The sequence below is a fragment of the Pseudochaenichthys georgianus genome, chromosome 12 (genome assembly GCF_902827115.2).
Source record: "Pseudochaenichthys georgianus chromosome 12, fPseGeo1.2, whole genome shotgun sequence".
NCBI lineage: Eukaryota > Metazoa > Chordata > Actinopteri > Perciformes > Channichthyidae > Pseudochaenichthys > Pseudochaenichthys georgianus.
In genome coordinates, this window is record NC_047514.1 from 4,394,608 (window position 1) to 4,417,092 (window position 22,485).

Below are 22,485 nucleotides of genomic sequence, written 5' to 3' on the forward strand. Positions count from 1 at the left end.
TGTGAAAGACGTTTCCCTTCAGCAGAAAAAAAGATGACATTTCAATGAAAAATATAAACTTTTGAACCCATATTAAGGCTTTTGGGGGTCAATATGTACATGAGAAGAAACACGTTAAAGGAACATTGCTAGGATATAAGCTCTTGCATGCACATGCTATAGAGAACATCATATTTAATTCACTCCTAATCAGTGTCTTCAAATTCGGCAGTGCTGTTGTGTTAAGCCAAAAAACCTACTGTCACTGGAGGACGTCTGTATGATACTCTATATCAGGGGTGTCAAACTCAAGGCCCGGGGGCCAAATCCGGCCTGCGACTTCATTTTCTGTGGCCCCGCAAGAGCTCTGAAATAATATAATATGTTTATTATACGATTACATGGCGATGTACAGAGGCACGTTGCCCATAAACTACATGTCCCACAATGCATCTCTCATTTGACTTTTTTCTCAGAATTTTACTTTTTTTCTTCAAAATATTCTTTTTTTTTAAATCATTTTGTGACATTCTCACTGAAGAGACTTGTAATTATTTGCCCTAGACTTCTGTTTCCAGACGTAGTTAATTATGAAGTTATTATTACCCTATCAGATAATAATCCAATGCAGAGGCAATAATGTAATATAATACATTATTTTATATATATTCAATATTTATATATGTATTTTTATATAATCTTAAAGTTCCAACCGGCCCTTTGAGTGCAGCCATAATGCTGATGTGGCCCGAGATGAACTTGAGTTTGACACCCCTGCTCTATATAAACCTGCTTCACATACACAGCTGTAGTTTTCATTGAAACTCTTGAAGTAAAGTTGTTTTTGTTTTGTCTTTTGAGGCTAGCAACTCTGCGGGGCATAACCAGGCAACTTTGATTATCTCAACTGAAAGCACATCTTCTTCTGTGGTGTTGAAGTTGTCACTGTCAAGCAAGGAGACACTTAAATACCCAGATCCTTACAGCCAACATTCTCAGTATTATGAATACATGACTTCTTTAAATGACAGGTAAAACTACATTTGCTCAATATATTCGATGTTTTTACTCCCTGTAAGTGTTTTGACGTTCTGCATCGCAGTTTGTAGCATGTGACACATGTCACATCGTGCAGCCCTGAGCTGCAGAGGCAGTGTGTTTGGGACTTGAACGTTTGAGCTGTGGCCCCCTGGGGACTAGTGTTTCCTGCTGCTGCTGCTGCATGTTTCACTCCCTGTCCTTCTGTCTCATCCATTATCAATACAACACAACTTGTTTCATCTATGAATACTCCAGTCACCACCTGAAGCTGTAAAGTATTCTGGAGAACAATGCTCCTATGTCCATGTGTCACTTCTTTTGAAGGACTGATTTGATGTAGACCTTTTTGGAGCACATTTTGTTTCCATTTCCTGAGTATCTAACTGTTTGGTTTGGCTCAACGTAATCGCAAAGTTTAGGGTATACACGTATAGACTTGATTGTTAAAGAATACCTACATTTGGGTCTTCTTGTTGTGCTTTCTACTAGTTTTGATCGTGTTACTTAAAGAGGATTATCCTAAGATTAAACCCAGTAGTGTCTTTATATTTTAATTATTGGTCATTCTAATTTCCTCTCTTTATTTAATGATGTTCTTACTATAATTCTTTCAGGTTTAACTTTGAAGAAGAGACCCCAACCACCAACTTTGATACGTTTGCAGCAGCCATCCTCACTGTGTTCCAGGTACACACACACACACACACACACACACACACACACACACACACACACACACACACACACACACACACACACACACACACACACACACACACACACACACACACACACACACACACACACACACACACACACACACACACACACACACACACACACACACACACACACACACACACACACACACACACACACCATGTATACATCACTTCAGGGGACAATAGGTGCGTTCACACTGCGGTACTTTTCCCACAAAGGTTCATGCGAACTTAGTTCATGATCGCGTTCACACCAAAAAGAGCCGGTACTAAAAGTAGTTCATGCGAACCTTTTTACCCCCTCGAAAGTCCCTGCTAGAGAGCAGGGACTTTCGAGCGGCTCTTTTGTGAGAAAGAGCTATATTTCTGATTGGCTGGGCGGATTGCAAACCACGCCCCGTAAAACTCCCAAAAAGTTTTGTGAAGCCGCCATTTTATTATCCTCGCATTAGCATTATTAGCATTAGCATTAGCCCAGCGCAGAAACGCAGAGAGACTAACTTATGGCAACACAAAATAACACATGGGAGCGGTGGAGATGAGGAGGTGTCGGCGTTCTGGCGATTTACTCGGAAGGCTCCCCAACCAGCCAGTCCCCAACTCCGGGGACTTCTGGCCGGGGACTTTGGGCAGCAGTATACGCCGTGAAGTGGTTTGCGGCCTGCCAGTAAACCCAAAGCAGAATAAGAAGAAGTGACGTCAGCGGCTTCATTTGCCTAATCCACCCCCAGGGACTTTTTCCGGTGTGAACGCGATCCGTACTTAGTTCATGCGAACTAAAGAGTTCGCATGAACTAAGTTCTCATGAACCTTTGTGGGAAAAGTACCGCAGTGTGAACGCGGCTATTACATTGACTTACATGCATTTCCTGGAGACTTATCCTAACCTTAACCTAATCCTAAACCTAACCAAGTCTTCACCCTAAAATTAATGACCCCCCTTATGGGGACCTCCAATTTGTCCCCATAAGGGAAGCCAGTCCCCACACGTGACTATGTAAACAGATTTAGGTCCCCACAAGTATAGTAATGCTAGACCACACACACACACACACACACACACACACACACACACACACACACACACACACACACACACACACACACACACACACACACACACACACACACACACACACCACACACACACACACCCACCCACACACACACACACACACACACACACACACACACACACACACACACACACACACACACACACACACACACACACACACACACACACACACACACACACACACACTCACACTCACACTCACACACACACTCTTACAAATTAGGTGCACTTAATATCATCAACATTAGCGGTAGAACATTGACTTTATGGAAAACGAAGGATTGTTATCAGGTATTTTAATTAGAGGGAATGACTGGTCTGTGTACCTTCTGTCCCCTAATGAGCTCGTTGATAATCCTTCAATTAGTCCGTGCCAGTAACCCTTCACTTTGTAAAGTAATTTCATTCTACTCTGTGAGATTTGCACAAAGCTTCACAACTACGGCGTCACTTTGGATCTCTTGTCTTCCTCAGATTCTGACGGGCGAGGACTGGAACGCTGTGATGTACCACGGCATCGAATCACAAGGGGGCGTACATGGGGGCATGTTCTCCTCCGTCTACTTCATCGTCCTCACGCTCTTTGGAAACTGTATCCTCTATGACATATTAAACTGAAGAGTGTTAGAGTCAGAAGGAGCAGGATCAACACGTGGAAATGGTTTTAGGTTAAATATTGTGTTCATTTGTCCAGGTGATCAGCAGGTAAATAGTGTCAATCAACATCACGCCTAAAAGAAAGCGAATGTTTAAGAACTTTTAATAATCATACGTTAGATTCTTGTAACTCAGTTAGTATTAGTAACTTAGTGGGAATGTTCAACGGTACTGGAACACGTGCTTAAAGTTTAAAGCTCTGGTTATTAGTAGCTCTAATATGAGACACGTGAATCTAGAGACCGAAGCCTCCACAGGCATTCCGGGGGCCAGAGCGGGCGACGTTGAGGCGCATCTTAAACTGCCGGCTAAAAATAAACGTAAATACAGTAGGATTGTTATTCACGTCGGTGGTAATGATGTTCGTTTACGCCAATCAGAATGCACCGAACTTAATGTGGCGTCGTGTGTAGTTATGCTAAAACGATGTCGGACACCGTAATCTTCTCTGGTCCCCTCCCCAATCTGATCAATGACGACATGTATAGCCGCATGTCATCATTTCAGCGCTGGTTGTCTCGGTGGTGCCCGGCACACGATGTGGGCTTCGTAAATAATTGGACAGCCTTCTGGGGAAAACCTGGTCTCATTAAGAGAGACGGCATTCATCCTACTTTGGAAGGTGCAGATCTCATTTCGGCAAACATTGAGACTGGAAAGCCCTACTAAAAGCTTCTGTGTTTATTACACACCTTTTACAAACCATAACGAAACAACAGCATACTTTTCGGTGTATCAGTTGTGGAGTTGAAAACCCTCTTTCTTGGGAAAAGCATAACAATAATCTTTATATCGGCCAGTGAGGACTGATACTAATTACTAATTGCTGATATGCTCAATAAACATGGACCCTCAATTGCAGATGTGGAACAACCTGCTTGTTTCCCAAATATCGGGCCAACTGACGGATTTATTAAATAACAATTTTAGGCCCTTTTCATTACAGGATATATACTGTCTGTGCTTTCTCCTGAGTCCTGTTGTTCAGACACCCTACTAAATGTGTTCTTGGCTATCGCTGTCGATAACCTCGCCAATGCCCAGGAGCTGACTAAGGTAGTCCCGGTCTTACTGTATAAAGGTTGTATTTTAGGACCAATGAAAAATACATATTAATATCAACATGTGGTAGTTATTCTTTCTACTTCACAGTGAAACATGTCAAAAAGGCACCTGAGAAAAGCCTTACAGGATATTAACAGGTTGTACAAGGATGATTTAATGTCTCTGTTTTCATTGGCTGAAGGATGAGGAGCAGCAGGAGCAGGCAGCCAATAAGAAGCTGGCCTTGCAGAAAGCTATGGAGGTGAAGGAAGTCAGCCCCATGTCAGCCGCCAACATCTCAATCTCTGCGTAAGTGTCCAAGAATCTCTCTCCTCTGACAGCAGCTGTGTTCCCCGCACCGGAGATAAACGTCCCTTTGTCTTCCTGCTCGTTGTCTTTTTGTCTTTTCTTCCTTCACACTAATATTTCTGTGTGTTTGATGTTCTTTCTCCTGGTTTATTCCCACTAAGCGAGTGCTTCTGATGTGGTGTCTACTTTCTTCATTATTTGCTTCAACCAACAATATGTTAGTTTGCAACAGCAGTTTATTTCACACATTTAGTTTCTCCTTAAATAAAAATATCATCTAAGCACATTTTGTATTAGGTTTTCATCCAAACACTTCTTTAGTGGCAACATGTCATGTAATGTTAAACTACCAGAGAGAAAAATATAAAAGAAAACTTAATTAAAGTTAGAAGTTCCCATCTCCTATTATATGATAATTACATACCGAGACAGCGACTGTCATTCAAAACCTTTGACCCGCCCTCCCGCCCACCCACGACATGTCTGTGATTGACAGGTATGGGGGGGGTCAACTCAAATTATGTGCGTTTCCAAATTGCGACTATTTTTAGGGCCTAGATGAACACTAAAATGAAGAGTCAGTCAGGAGGTAGCAGCCGTTGAAACAGAGCTTAATCTGCGATTTATAGCTGCAATACTCTATATAATGCTAGAGGCTAAAATATGTTGATGTTTAATTCCCATCTGTTCTGTTAATGCGAGGGGAAAAACCTTATAGTGCACCAGATAGATTTTATTGCGAGGTAAATACTCTGAGCAATCTGTGTGATGTGCAGTTCAGCACATCCATCTATTCATCTAATTAAGTGAAATCATCGATTCACGCTCGCTCCTTAATTGCTGTCCTCCTCAGTCAGAACCAGGTCATTAGACTGTACTCGGTGATCAGGAGCCGGGTGAGCTGCAGAAGTTCAAACACAGCGTCGTCCTAACACATCTGTTAAGTGGAGTTTTACACACTGCTATATCAAAAGAGGTCGTACAACTTAAGCTACTTCCTATTAGAAGATGATCTGTTACCCTGTGACTGAAGCATTATAACGGTAGTGATAAAAACTCATAACGGCCATTTAATGGGGTGATAACATTCAAAATGGTTGACTGACAATTGACTAAGGACGTTTCTAAGGTTTATTGGTGCAACCTGATTAAGTTAATCCCTAGTTTGGAACCAACTAGTAGATAAAAGAAGTGCGAAGAACATTAACTTCTGTTATGGGCCCCGAATAGCGAATAGTGTCGTTCCCTCAATTTTCTCCTTTCAAAATCTACCTCTCTTTTAAAAAGGATATACTTGCCAACTATAAAGCAACATATCCAGTACGTATGTTGCACCCCGAGCTCTGTCAAAAAGTTCATTTTCAACGTTTCATTTTCAACCTTGTTATGTGATCCTGTGCATTACCCCGAGTTAACTGAATATATTCATTTGTACACCAAACACTTTTGTCAGTAAGCTCATCCACAACTGCTTTAATTGTAAGTGAACTGTTAAATGTCCATGCTGTCACAGGGTTTCATTACAAAACAACTACAGCCTTTTTTTAAATGAAGAACCTATAAAGATGATTTAACAAGTACATGTATTTTCTTCCAGTCAGTAACTCTCTCGTCTTGTTTTGGAATGAAACTCCTGACGTGTTTCCGGTTATAGTTTGTTGTCATTATTGAAATATCTCCACTGACGAACATGCTTCTGTTGTTTGTGTTATTGCCGTATTTGCACAGTTACTTGTTGACTGTAAGACGAGAGGGGCCAGGTGGACAGACTGAGCGTCCACCTGGCCCCTTCGGATTCGTGTCTCATTATTCTTTTGTTTTTTGTTCTGCATGCACAGTTTTGTAAAGCAAAATCGAGATGCAATCTCTCGCAGGTCGTCCATCAACAGCATTCAGTCAGCGTGAGTTATCACTCTCCGTTACAATTTGCTCCTCCTTGTCTCCTCTATTCTCCTCTCCTTTCCTTGGATGCTCTCCTCCCGTCTCTTCTGCTTGTTTCCTCTCCATGTGTCCTACTCCTCTTCTGTCCTCTCCTTCCTTGTGATCATCTGATTTATCTCCATTTCAATCAATCCTACATCTTGATACTAACCTCTCCTTGCCTCCTCTCTTCTCCTTTTCCTCGGCACCCTCATAACACTTAAAATCTTCCTTTCTGGTCAAATGAAATAATTATACAAACCATCACAAAAGACGTCAGAGAGCAGAAAAACCCAGTAACATGCACAATGACAACACGTTTGAAGCTCTGAGGCCAGTCTGAGTGTCACGCTAAGTGAAGTTGCTGATGCATACACACTCTGGCTTTAACCAACCAGTGTGTACTGAGTTGATGGCTGCAGCTCCTCACTTTGGCGCCTACAGTAATCCATCTTCTGCTCTGTGCTCTCTGGTGTGAGTAATTTGTATATAAATGTTTTATTTCTCTAAGCGTTGCCATCCCCGAAGGCAGTTTGAGATTTCCAGTCTGTTTGTAATCGTAGACCCGGGACAGCACTTTTAAAGAAGACATGAGCAGAGGCTAAGGCTGTGCTCGATCTCCTGCCCGGTGATCTGATGTCTCAATCGATCAAAGTGCATCAGGACGCTTATTTGACAAAAAAGTCTCACTCGAAGTCCCCGTGATTTCTTTGACGTTGCCCTTCGTGTGTGTTTGTCAGTGTGTGCATGTGCTTTAATATATCTCACCCTGCTCCTGCCGTGTTTCATCCCTCACTTTCCTTTCTGTGATCTTTCAACACTGTGTGTGGATACGTGTCCTTTGTCCTATGTGTCTTCTGTCTGTCCTTTAGGAGTTATTCTGTCTACTACTCTCCTGCCCGACGAATCATGAGGTACAGGTGACCAGATGGAACAGACTTAACTAACCCATAAAGCCCGTTTTAATAAATCATACTGCGTGGAAACAGTATGCAATGTCTTCATATAGCATGGAAGGAAACATGGACACATCAACGGATCACATCTCACCCATTAGAGACGTGTATATCCTCGTTCTTCTTCTGTTAAAGATAATACATGCCAGGAATGACCTTTACTCATAGCATGTGCGTCACCTGCCCCATTCAACATGAGTCAAACTGAATTTAAACAATATGTCTGTTTCATTTGACTTGCATGCCGGATTAGCAAGGTTTGCTAAATGACAAAACAACTTATTCCATTTTTAGTTAAGAAAAAAAAAAAATGTTTACTTAAAGGTGGGGTAGGTCATTTTGGAGAAACCGGCTCGAGTCCTCACAGAGCCCCTCCTCCAACACACACGAACGTGCACATGACCAATGAGGGCACGAGATCAGTTTGTGCCCCGATGGAAGGCTGACAGGCAGGTAGGCCATCCAGTTACTTTAGCCGGGCCGGCTCAGATGATTGGTTGTGCTTTTTACAGTACTACGGCTTCCACAGATGACATTTTTGTATGGATTTTTTGTCAAAGCTATCGGGGTGTTAAGAGCATTCCATGGAATATAACAACAAGTGTATCTCGAGCCGGTTTCTCAAACTTACCTAACCCACCTTTAACACTAGGCATACTAAAGCAGCCTGGTCTCCTAAAAATGATGTTCAGTCACCCCTTTTGACTGACTTGGTGTAAGGGAAACAAAGACATGAAGTAGCTTTCATTTGTGCCCACATACTTATTTGTAATTCTTCACACAGCCTCAGACAGCTGGTTTCAGATTTGCTCTGACACGTTTTTCCTGATAATGGCCATTTTGATATGCCCCGAAATGATTTGGCTCATTGACACTGTCTCTCACTGATTAAGTTATTATAATGAGAATTGTCATGGGACATTGTGGCCCCGTTAAAGCGTAGGTTCTTATTTATTCAAGACTAACGAGATACAACGCTGTAATTGTTCCTCTTCTTCGTACTGGTCACAAAGAAGTCCCTAAAAAAATGGCTTGATACATTTTTATTATTACAAATGGGGACCAAAACAAAGTCATGGGACAGTCAGTTGAGCATAATTGAATGGGCATGTTTAGTATTTGGTATGGAGCGTACAGTATTCCCTCGGCTGTGGCTCAGCAAGCACCAGGCAGTGTGGAACAAAAGGGAAGAGTCACTTTGGAAGATACCTACTCGATTTGTTTAGCATCCATTATATCTATCTTTAATTTCCTGCTAAATATGCTTTTCTTAAGTATGGAACAAGCTTGAAGCTGTTGTATGCTTCTGATTTAGTCCTGCAAAGCCTATTTTGTGTCAGTTTTAATCATTTAAACAAGTCCAAAGTAGCCTTGAAAACCTCTTTGATGAAAATACTTGCAATGGAATTGGTCATTTTCCTTTTCCTTGCCCAAAGTAGCAATTCATTTGTAGTAGAACAACATGGACACCACAGACAGGGTAACTAGCAAAGCTGGAATCAGTTAAACACAATGACCTCATCAAGGTAAACCATGGATTCATTTAGATAGTACTGTATGGTAAAACGTGCATCCCAGTGCATTACATTCACTTGTACTGCCTGCATCCAAGACTTGAGCATGTGACATCCCTCTGCAGTAAGCTAACTTTACCATCTAAGGTGTTGTTTATTCAAACTATACTTATTTTGCTATAAAGGATACTTTCTCCCTGAAGCATGGTAAGTGAAAGCTTTACCATAGGGAACATTCGTGCTGACGCATCCATAGACCACCTGGTGTCTGCTTCATTTCTTACTTTACTTATTTAAAGAATTAGATAAAGAAATGTAAATGTAGTGTTATTCGTAGAACACCGTGTGGCTATGGATGAAACAGTGATCGTGATGTTCACCCATTGAAAAAATAACTCATTAAGCAGAGAAAATATATAGTTGTAATATGTTCCTATGTCATAGTTTTTTCATCTCCCGTAATTATTTTCTGTTGGATGATCCCTGTTTGCAGTAAGGAGCAGCTGCGCTCTGCAAAGTCCATGTCAGTGTGGGAGCAGAGGACCAATCAGCTGAGGAAGCACAACATGAGGACGAGCAGCGAGGCTCTGTTCAACGAGCTGGACCCTGAGGAGCGCCTGCAGCTGGCCTCCGCCCTCCACCTGCACCCCGACATGATGACTCACCTGGACCGGCCGCTCGTGGTGGAGGCCAAGAACGGCGAGAAACCCTGCAGGTCTCCAGATGGAGGACGCGAAGAGACGGGGGAATTCAAGCACGACGGGATGGGAGAAAACCAAACTCACTCCAGGAGGCACCACCGGCACCGCGAGAGGAACGGGGAGGGCCGGGATGGAGGGGAAGGCCACGGAGGGAGGCACCACACCCACCACAGCCGGAGCAGAGACCACAACGGGGACAGAGAGAGGAGGGGGGACAGCAGCCACAGCCACGACGAAGGAGGACAGGGACACCGGCACAACCACCAGGCCGGCTCCCCTGAGGAGGACAACAAAGACTTCAGAGGAGGAGAAGAGAGAGGACACCGCCACCATCACTCCCACCGTTCACCCAAAGAGGGGAACGGGGTGATAGCCAACGGAGCACAGGGAGAGCACAGGGGGAAGGGGGGAGGAGGAGGGGAGAGCAACGGAGAGAGGAGGGGACGCTGCTCTCGGATGGTCAGAGCGCACTCTACTCTCGATGGAGACGACTGTAAGAGGAACAAGAATGGATTCAAAGGTCACAGGTAAGACTGCAGCCATTAAACTCTACAAGTATTCATTATTTAATATGCAATTAAAAACTATACAGAGGCCATGCTACATCCTGACTGTCCTAAACTATTCACAATTATTAAAGATACAGATACAGTCCTACAACAAAGAAATTAGACATCAGGCATGTTTGCACTTCTGGTTCCATTGTTTTGTAGCCAATAGGTTTTCAATGGGTGTTTTGTAAGAGGCCTGAAATGAGGTCTGTGGTAAATACAAGTACAAGAGATGTACATGTGTTATACTACGACATAAAATATGCCAGTAATGACACCACTCCTGAATTCTAAAGCATTTGGGTGTCTTGTAAAATGTGTTTGCTAACACACTGACCCTGACCAAAGGTTCATTGATGTGCATTTGCTGACTCTGTAGAGCAGGGATGGGCAACTTGGATGGTGGTGGGGGCCACATCATGTATGTACTGGCCACCAGGGGGCCGCAGATTCACTTGGAACACACACACACACACACACACACACACACACACACACACACACACACACACACACACACAAATTCCATGTATTGCATGTAATTATTAACAAATATACTAAGTCTGACATCTTAATTGACATTTTACAATCTTTCAGGGAACATCCTCTAATAAGCTCGCTAAACAAATATCAGTTCACAGAAATGTTATCTAATTTTTACAAGTGGCATGTTTGTATTGAACAGGTTATTTAACAGTGGAATACAACTATTTTAAGCTATTGGAAAGCACGGAAAATGTGTGTGCATTGAGATTAACCATTAAGATGACATAAATATGAAGTCATGAACACTAACCCAGACATTAGTTGTCTAGCTTGAACCTAAAACACTTGTAGCCTGTCTCTGCATTCCCCGTATTCCACAATAAGGGGAATGTCAACACAGACACCTGTCAACCTGCACTCTGCTGTTCCTCAGCGCCGCTCCCCCTCCCTCCCGCTGAAATTATGAATGAAAAGCGTATAGTAATTAGGGCTGCATGATTTTGGGAAAAAATGTAATTGCGATTTTTCTGACAAATATTGCGATTCGATTTGCGATATTTGTTTTTAAGCGACCCAATGGAAGTTTATTGTAAAATGCGGCCATATCTCCGGCTAGGAAGGTCGCACCAACATGCTCCCGTCTCTAGCACCCCCGCAGCCCGAGCTACGAGTGAAAGAACTAAACTTACATGAAACTTCCGTTGGGTTGCTTTAAAGTCAAGCTTCAGTTTAAGATTCTCCCTGTAATAGAAACATGTGATGGAGCATTACTAACCTGACTCAGATGCTTTGTTTCACCAAACCATCTAGGAAAGCTCCATTGGAAGCCATTTGGAAAGGGCAGGCACTTTCAAATTCACTTGGCAGGTGATTGGATCAATCTGTCTATCACCTTCTATCATGGGCCACTTCTGATTGGTTAACAATGACTGGTATATGTGGAGCACAGCACTTCTGATTGGTGTGGATGACTGACACACAAGAAAAAAAAAAGAAATGGCAGGCTTTGCGATTCGATAATCGCATCATTTCAAATCGCGATTTCAATTTAAAGTCGATTAATCGCTCAGCCCTAATAGTAATCATAGATAACACGGCAGGGTCCGTGACAGTTTGTTTTCATCTGATTTCAAATAAACAAGTGTTCCCCGGGAAACAAACACAATACACACAAACGCGTCACAGATTATTTTGCGGTATTTGGCTGCCGAACAAAATCATGTACGCAGCTTGCGACGTAACTAGGAGTCTAGTGGACGGTATCAGTACTACAAGCCCCCTGGCCGCCATTTGCCCATCACTGCTGTAGAGGTTTTGGCCCCAATATGCATTTTCTTGGTCTTCTTTGAAAAAGCATATGAGATCGACATATTGACACAGTTATGAACACCAGCTAGGAGTTGTTGTGTTTTTTGTTATAGTTCTAGTCTAGCGTTAGCTTTTGACTTAAGGCTGTAGCATTTTCCAAATTAATACAATTGTCTTTTGTTTCTGAAGACGATCTGGCTTAACAAAAGACCAAGTATCATAAACTTATAAACATATACACATAAGCTTATTTTCTTCGATAATTTAAAAGCCAATTAACCTCTGGGTTTCTTTTCAAAAATACTTATCCGAACAACAGCACTGTTTTTGTATTATAACTTGGTTCTTGTTTTATACTCTTCAAATTGTACACACAACATTTTTTGCTGCTCGAATACTTTGCTTGCAAAAGCAGAAGCACTAATGCACTGTGTTAGTAAATGGAGAATTTATTATTTTAGAGTGTTTCATTACCATACAAGTACAGCATTACACAGCCAGAATACAAACTGAAAAGCATTGCTTGCATGTGTTGGCTGATCCGGAAGCATCACATTTCTCTTGACTTTCCACCAAGTTTAGTTTCTGAATACATTTAAAGTTAGAAACCAGACGTACAGTTGCAGAGTCTTGCTTCATTTTATATCTTCTTTGTCTGTTTTGAATATTTGTTCATGGTGTCAGGCAGGGGCGTCAAACTCAATTTCTTCACGGACCACATTAGCATTATGGTTGCACTCAAAGGGCCGGTTGTAACTTTAAGACTATATATATAAAATACATATATAAATATTTTATATATATAAAATAATGTATTATATATTACATTATTGCCTCTGCATTGGATTATTATCGGATAGGGTAATAACTTCATAATTAACTATATGCTGCAGGTCTCCCTTGAAAAAGAGATCTATGATCTCAATGGGACCAATCTGGTTAAATAAAGGTTTGAAATGAACTATACGTCTGAAAGCAGAAGTCTAGGGCAAATCATTGCACGTCTCTTCACTGAGAATGTCACAAAATGATTTAAAAAAAAAAAAAGAATATTTTGAAGAAAAAAAGTCAAATTCTGAGAAAAAAACTCAAATTCTGAGAAAAAGTCAAATTTGAGATGCATTGTGGGATATGTAGTTTATGGGCAACATGCTTCTGTAAATCGGCATGTAACCGTATAATAAAAATATTATATTCTTTGCAAGCTCTTGTGGGGCCATATTTAATGAAGTCGCGGGCCGGATTTGGCCCCCGGGCCTTGAGTTTGACACCCCTGGTGTAAGGCATTACAGCTGCATGTCATAATATCATCCAAACACTCGCTTCAGCTCTCTGTTTTGTGTCTGGCTCGGCTTAATTAATTCTAGTGGATCTTTTAGACAGGAAACATATATTCTAAGACACTATGTAAGAAATGCAATTCCACTACCATATGATAGTGTGTTTGGTAGCATTTCTAGTCTAGCAGCATAGATCCTATCCCGGGAGGACAGAGAAACGTTATCGAACGGGTCTAATTTGGCACGAAGCTCTGAGAACCCTGTGAGCAGAGTGTAATGAAGCCTGTGATACATGGACACACATCTCTCTCCCCAGGGACAGGCAGCCGGATGCTGAGGACGACGGCCTGGCCTCCAGTCCTCTGCAGCCCATGCGCAGTAACCTGAGTCTTGGAGAGAAGCAGGAGGACGCCGACAACCAGAAGAACTCCACCAGGGCCAGCCAGGCCGGCCTCAACAGCAACACCATCGTCATCCCCGTCACCATCACCGCCCCGCCCGGAGAGACCACCATCATACCCAGTGAGTACACACCGCCATCAGGAGAAGAGAGGTTGATGAAAATAATCCACAGACCACTCGGTGTTTGCTTCATTTCTAACTTTACTTAATTAGACATTAGAATTAGGTAAATGAAGTGTTATTCGTAGAATGTCGTGTGGCTATGGATGAAACAGTCGATCGTTGTGTTCACCCATTGACAAAAGAACTCATTAAGCAGAGAAAATAATAATAATAATAATAATAATAATAACTAATCATTTTGGACGTTACTTGCATCTGTTATGAGGTTAAAACATCTTATTATAATGTTTCCACCAGTCATCAATTTACAGCAGTGTCATTATGGGTAATTAAGGCTAATTAAGAATATCGCCACGGCAGAAGAATGAATGAGTAAAAGTCAAATACAACAGGAGTCATAGCCGGAAGTGCTCAATTTTTAACACTATAGAGGACGGCATACTTTATGAATCCTGCAAGGGGAATATTTATTTTGCAATGTAATACTTAGAGTAACATTTGAAAACCATGCTAGTGACTCTGTGAAACTGTACTTTGGCACTGCAATGCTTTGAGTTCAACACTTATATCGGCACAGTAACATGATCATAAGGACAATGTTTACATGCTAATGCTAAATAATCATAATGGTTACCATGTTTACCATCTTAGCCTAGTGCCTATTTTCTAATGAACTCGATCAATAGGTAGAAATGACGCAGGTAAGAATGCCATTATTGTCTAGTAACTCCAGTTTCTAATTGTATAAAAATGCTATATATTTGTATGGGGACTTTGTAATAGCAGCTTTATGAGTAGAGTAAGTTCATTTTCGTAAGCAGCTTTTATGATAAACCAAGATTTTCAGATTGTTCGTACCTCGTTAATTATATTTCAATAAAACTACACAGACCAAAAGCCTGGAATTTGTATCCATATTTGTATTTGTATAATGTTTGTGCTGCTTTGAGCTAATGAGTGTGTTTATCTTTCCACACTAGTGAACAATATCGACTGCGACAGCTTCTTATTCAGCGATGAGAAGAAAGACCTGGAGGATGAGGAGGCGGCTAATGGGCCTCGGCAGATCCTTCCCTACAGCTCCATGTTCGTCTTTGGGCAAACCAACCCGTAAGTGTAGCTGCAAGTGACTGAGAGCAGTGATGTGAAATAAGATTGATAGCTTGGGTTAAATTAAGGATACAAAGTTACACAAATTATTAGGATTTTACCATGTAGAGTGGGTCAAACGAGTTAACAGCACCTAGCGAATCCAAAGATGATAACCAACATGATGTAATCCCCTCACTTTGTTAAAACAGTTAAAATGTATAGAAGCATATTACACATACACACTTTCAACACATTCAACCTCTTTTCAATGAGGAACATATCAGACTCACTTTCACTACTTTCATATCTGGACTTGAACATAGCACTTGTTTATGAGTAGGAGTCTGGAGCGTTGCCATTGGCCAGCAGGAGGCGTGGGAACTTGGTGGACTGACCCCCTATCTAATGAAAGTTGTTATCAGGATGTGGAATCTTTTCTCTCTGGTAGTGGGGGAACACAGCCGGTGCAGCAGATTGAGCATCACCAGAGAGATCAAATTGAGCTTAACTCTAAACGCAGCGCGGCTCTGGAAAGTCCTGGCTTGACTCTTCTATCAACTGCAGCTAACCAACTGTGTGTTTCCCTAAAGAAACCATACGGCCTTCTCTAGTGACCTAATCTCTCTTTGTTCAGACCAAATGCAAAGCAAATGTTTGCCTTTATTACTTGTGTGAATACGACAGATTATTTTATTTTGCAACTCATGACTAATCGCCCTTAACAGCTAATGGAAGGGCAGCCTACGCGTAATGCTAACTTGGTTTGTAGTCAATTAAAACCTTGAATCAATTAACACATATTGTCCATACTTTCTTCCTTTTTCTGTAAGGAAAAGGACACTGAATTGTAAAGCTGCAATTTTGAGGATTGACCATTACGAAATTCACGTTAAGGTACAAGAATAACGAAGTTCAAAAGATCAACCATCGACTTCATAGTTATACTGTCGTACTGTAGATCTGCTGCACACAACAGGAGTTTTATGTTGGTTTTACGGGTGTTTGTATCGTACCATATTTTCAAGTCTGTAGGTGCGAATCTAGGTCCTACGTGGCCAGAACATCTGGTAGTCCACAAGTTCAATAACCTCCGTAAGAACTTTTCCCAGATTCTGAAAGATGGAGCGTGTTCCTCAGTTTCAGAAGGAACTGTCACCCTTCGAGCAGTGTTTGCTGTGTTTCTCCTTTAGGCTGATGCAGTTCTGGCTTTAGACCATGACCTCCAGCACACACTGGGGTGGTTTGTAGCTGTGAGTAAATCAGTTGGGAAGGGCGCCAGCTCCTCAAGTCTGAGGCCATGGCACTCTCCTTAAAAATGAAGTGTTTGTGCCCCAAGTGAATTAGTGTCTCAGGATCTGAGGAGCTGAGGCAGAAGATGAATCTCTTGATTCACCGCTCCATTCACGTTCCAGACCCACAGATCATCATGGACTCGTGATGGGGATTAGACTAATTAAATGCCAGATTCATTTCCACCTAAACATTGTTTTGACATGGAAGAATATGCATATGCTTCTTGACCTTTTATGGAAGGACGTTACCTATGGAGCTGTCACTTCTCTGTGTGTACTCTAACATTTGTGTGTGTGTGTGTGTGTGTGTGTGTGTGTGTGTGTGTGTGTGTGTGTGTGTGTGTGTGTGTGTGTGTGTGTTGTCTTGCAGGGTGCGGCGGCTGTGTCACTACGTGGTCAACCTACGCTACTTTGAAATGTGCATCCTGTTGGTCATCACAATGAGCAGCATTGCTCTAGCAGCCGAAGATCCAGTGCAAGCGAATGCGCCGCGCAACAACGTGAGTCACACTGACATCTGGAATTCATAAATACACATCTGGAAGGACACATCATAAACACTGGCTGACAGACGCGTCGTCACAGAGCCCAGTATTTGCATTACATGTGCTTCTGGCTGATTCAGTCAGACAGAGTCAGGGTTTCACAGGTTTGCCATATTTAGAGTAGGAAACACAAAAATAAGCTTTTTTAGATCGTTTTTGGTCAATTGTTGTCACTGACTTGCAGTGATGTACCTGAACGCGTTCAATGAACGATCGTTCATGAACGCGTTCATATTTTGGGCGAACGTGAACTGAACGTACCCGCTAGATGAACGTAATTGAGAACGCGTTCATTCTCAGCGCTGTATAACGGCGTTCAAAAGTGCGTTCATTCTCAGCACTGTATTATAACGGCGTTCAAAAGTGTGCCAGATTTCATATGCCTTTCAGCCGAAAACCCAGTTAAAACACACCGTAAACAGGCTTCAAAATAATGCGGAAAACCACCCAATCTGGCAACAGCAAGCTGCCTGTGACGCGTACGCGCCTGTCACCCCTGGCTGTCGCACTAACATATAAATATACTAAATATATCAGACTCCTCACAACAAACAATGTGGAACCGCGGAACCGGCGAGCATTGAATGAATGAATGAATTAGTATGGACGAAGCCGAGAGCAGCTGCAGCAGCACTCGCTCAGAGTGAGACTCTACGGCAGGGGTGGGGAACCTCCGGCCGTATACGGCCCGAGAGACAATGTGGTACGGCCCTCGAGGTAATTTATAAACACGTACGCAAAAAATAAAAAAATGAAAGAAATCTAGACCGCAAAAAAATTAAACAAGCGAGTGCCTGTTTTTCCTGGCCAAGGTCAGGGTCCTTGAACACAACACGAGCCTAACGTGTCATCACGTGGTATATGTCTCCACTGACAGGGTCCAGTTCTGACGGAGAGCACCAGAACGCCACTCCAGCACTTCAGAAATTGCAGTACCGATAAGTCCATACACATGCCGCAGTTTCTGCGTGTCTGTGTCTTTAGTTGAAAGCCCAGTGGCGATCTGCTCATCTGTCATACAGTCAATAACTTTGTTGTTATTAGCATCTGGTTAGCTAGCTATGCTAACGAATATAAGAAGCTTTTTCTCCAACCAGTGAGGTAAAGGCACATCTTTATATGATCATTATAGTTATAAAAAAATAAGAGAATAAAGTAAACAGGTATAAAATACTATATGACAGTTATTAATAAAGAAGAATACAGTTTGAAAGGGTAGTGATTTGTCAAATATCCATAAATTAAAAGAAAATCTGCTTACAGTTGTGTTTGGGTGTTGAGAGATGTGTCCATAGATCTCCTAATGTTGCTCTCAAAGTGCAACACATCTTCCCAGGGGAGCATGCCCCCCGGACTCCTCTAGAGGAGGTTAGGTCCCCCCCCCCACTTAAATCATGTTCACATGGATAGGAAACTAAATACATTTGCACACATCTTGTGTCCATAAATTATCTTTCTGTTTTGGTGGTCACGCCACACCCTGCACGTGCATGCATACGCGAGTCATGGTGAGATATCTGGATGAAGAGGTTGCTTTTTCTTTGCACAGACTGAAATGAATGAGCTGTGATTTTAGTTTTTTTAAGCAGAGGTCAATAACTTGTACGGCCCTCTGAGGATATTGTAAAAATTGAAATGGCCCATTAACATCGTACAGGAGACAAATAATAGTTCGCAGCAACGTATTGAAAAAATAACTATGAACTATAAATTAGTTCATTTTTGAAACCATGAACTTTAGTTCAACATTTTGAATGATGAACTATGAACTGAACTAGTTCATTTTAAAATGTGTGAACTGTGAACTGAACTAGTTCATGTAGAAAGTGAACTTTCCCAACACTGCTGACTTGGCGCACATCCAGTTTGACAGAATCTTTAAATACTCTTTACATCCGTGCCTGACATATGAACCCATGTTGAGAGTAAGGGGATACTTCATGCACACAGACTTGAGCTTTTGCATTCTGACAGACAAGCACAACTAATTCTTATTCAAGTCAGGAGCGCAGAAGGAATGCGAGGTGATGGTGTATGTTTGCGTGTGTGTGGGTGTTCAGGCAATCTGTGTTAGAGCTGGGGAGTGCAGAGCTGACAGAGTTTGAGACCTCTGACAGGGTAGAGGAACATGTTGTGCATAACTGGTCCACACACACACACACACACACACACACACACACACACACACACACACACACACACACACACACACACACACACACACACACACACACACACACACACACACACACACACACACACACACACACACACACGCTTCAAAAGAATATGAATCTGTCACTGGATCTGACAAGTCATCTCACAGGATGTTTTCTTAACCTCTGTTCTGCAGGTTCTCAAGTATCTGGATTATGTCTTTACGGGGGTCTTCACTTTTGAGATGGTGATAAAGGTGAGTATGCGCATGATGTTAAGGTTACATAACCACGGTTCCAACAGCATTCAAATGAATATGTTTATGAGATTATCATTTTGAGATTTTAGTCATTCAAGCCATATTTAGCGAGTTGCCTTTCAAACTGCAAATCACCAAATCTGTGTTTACTGGGAGGGAGAAGTATCATGTTCCAACCCAGTCTCACGGCATTTCGTGTTCACCAACACGATTTTTAATCTATTGATTCGTGTTCACCATCACGATTTGCCCCTTTTTTTCATGTTGCACAGCACGATTTTAAAAGCAATGTATTTCTACTGGTAACGTGTTTCGTGCCTGCAGGCTGCAGCACGTCTTTTTCTCCGGTCGGGTCGTGGAAGACCGGAAGCAGTGTGGTTCATAAAAACATGTTCTTACTCAATATCAAGCCACAGTTATTGCTTTTATTTTAAATCGTATAATTTCTGACTTTTGTTGCCGTCTGTGAGGGAAATAAATGGGGCTCAGAGCCTCAGGATACTGAAATCTGTATTTTTTAAATCTTTTTTTCCTTCTAAGTTGTTATTCTTTTCAAAATAACACACTGTTATTTACTCACCAATAACACACAATTATCCTTGCTTTTATTTATTGGTTTAATTCCATAATCTCGGGCTTTTTTGGCGTCCGTCAGGAACTGAATTTCAAAATAAATATAACCGGAAACAGACGAAGGCATTTCGAGCGATTACCCAAGATCCTCAGCTATGGTTTTAAGCTCGCTGATTGGATGTGTTAGCCGCAATGCATGCTGGGATTTGGTGTTTATATTATATGAAATCCGGAAAACATTTTAAAAGTATAAAATAATACTTAATTCCGAGTGCTCTTGCTTTTCTCTTTGAACGTCATCACATAACGGCATTGTAATACACGGTTCGGCTGCATTACATATTACAGATCTGCCGTAGTTCTTTATTTAGAGAGCGCTGATGAGAAGACCTTTGGAAAAACTGGAAGAAATGGCGCCGAAACTGAATACTTGACGTGGATCATAAATATATCAACAATTAAACAACATCTTCAATTTCTCTTCACACAATACGTCTCCTTGCAGTATCAACACTAATTCGGCTGACTTTTACATTTGATCTAATTCATAGATAGGTTATATTTACACCATAATGGTGCACAGCTGATATAAAAGGACTGTAGTTTTTAAAGACATTACTGATTTTCTTTGAATGTAAGAATGTAAATACTGAGTCTGAAATAGTATAGCAATATGCTGTAAAATGATGTGAAAGCATGCATAAAACTACACATCTTCAGATGTTGTACATACACACTAATAATACAAAGTTATTATGGCTGTGTGCACCTTGTGTGCACCTCCTAGTGGTTAAAGCACGTTATTGAATTATTGTTTTTATGTGAATATTTGATTACAAAAATATTAAGAGTACATACTTTCATAGGGGGAAAGTATAAATATAGAAATATAGAATATAAAAAATCAAGAAGATACTATAAGTGATCTCTACAATAAAACAGTTTAGTGCCGGATGTACACAGATATTAATAGGAGGAGGTGCAAAACAGAAAAACCTTTATTTAAACATTAAATATTAAATATTAAGCCTGACAAAGTACTTAAGGTCTAATATATTGCTTTCCTGCAATGTTAACTATGTTGAAGCACTTATTTTAACTGATATTATACACATTAATTATACTCTTATGTATGTAGATAGAATAAGAAATGTGCAGAATATGACAGTTTAATGGTGGAGGTACACACATATTGATAGATGTCTATAATGCACTGTTGAGGAACCTGTGACCCAAGTTTTTCATTCATTGCATAACAACACCGTAGTTGTGTATGATATGTCAATAAACCTTTGAAAATCTTGAAAGGGATGTGCAAAATAGCCATAATATACAGTCTTTAATTAACTATTAGTAGAGAATAACGAGTAATGAATATACTTTATTACTTGTTTCCATTCATGTCAATTGCAGATACATGTTTAGTCTTCTCAATTACCAACTATCAAATATCTCTCCTGATTGTTGGCACTTGACAATCACCTTACCTGAATTTTACTCAGGTGTAACTAAAGTCTGATTTAAGGGTTGTTTATATTTCACATAATTAATCAGAATCTGCAAAGTAACTCAAATAAATGCAGTAAAAATATCAGGTTAACCTCTGAATTGTAGTGGAGCAGAATTACAAAGTAGCAATGAGCTGTCATGTGGGTATACGGCATTAATATAATGCTGCGCATTATGGACACAAGTGATTTTCACCCATTTATTAATTATATGTTTTACATTTGATAACACCAATGTGTTTAATACTGGCAACTTCTAATTGTGGGAAAAACAAAAACATTCAGTAGAGACGTCCCATAGAACATTTTGCGAAACACAATAGCCAGCATGTGTAGTTCTGGAGGGGTGTTCGATTCCAGTTTTGGATAGTCTGGCGTGGTTTCGTTCCATTTCACACAGCTGTTTGACGCTCTGCGTAACCTTACGGGGACTGTAGTCCTAAACGATAGCTGGGGATTATGGGTAGTGTAGTGTCTTCGGCCATCCTAAACTCAGAAATGTTGACAATCGCAATGATGCTCGAAATGTCCCTTATAGGCCTACGTCTGTTTCCGGTTATTTTTATTTTGAAATTCAGTTCCTGGCGGACACCAAAAAAGCCCGAGATTATGGAATTAAACCAATAAATAAAAGCAAGGATAATTGTGTGTTATTGGTGAGTAAATAACAGTGTGTTATTTTGAAAAGAATAACAAATTAGAAGGAAAGAAATATTTAAAAATACAGATTTCAGTATCCTGAGGCTCTGAGCCCCATTTATTTCCCTCACAGACGGCAACAAAAGTCCGAAATTATACGATTTAAAATAAAAGCAATAATTGTGGCTTGATATTGAGTAAGAACATGTTTTTATGAACCACACAGCTTCCGGTCTTCCACGACCCGACCGGAGAAAAAAGGCTTGTTTGAGACAAGCAAGACCTGCGCAGACCTGATGAAATTCTCCAATTGGCTGGCAAAAGTTTGTTGTTGTTTTGTGTCAGTTTT

General features: G+C 41.2%; 1 protein-coding gene across 1 annotated transcript in view; it reads left to right on the forward strand.

The window, feature by feature from the left end:
- Positions 1-22,485, forward strand: part of cacna1bb (calcium channel, voltage-dependent, N type, alpha 1B subunit, b) — a 210,901-nt gene that overhangs the window by 131,829 nt on the left and 56,587 nt on the right. Inside the window, exons 14-23 of the mRNA XM_071204950.1 lie at positions 1,635-1,707; positions 3,295-3,412; positions 4,466-4,533; positions 4,724-4,830; positions 6,669-6,731; positions 9,714-10,448; positions 13,863-14,068; positions 15,052-15,181; positions 16,826-16,955; positions 19,354-19,413. Of these exons, the coding sequence (XP_071061051.1) occupies positions 1,635-1,707; positions 3,295-3,412; positions 4,466-4,533; positions 4,724-4,830; positions 6,669-6,731; positions 9,714-10,448; positions 13,863-14,068; positions 15,052-15,181; positions 16,826-16,955; positions 19,354-19,413 (1,690 nt within the window). The remainder of the gene's footprint in view (positions 1-1,634; positions 1,708-3,294; positions 3,413-4,465; positions 4,534-4,723; positions 4,831-6,668; positions 6,732-9,713; positions 10,449-13,862; positions 14,069-15,051; positions 15,182-16,825; positions 16,956-19,353; positions 19,414-22,485) is intronic.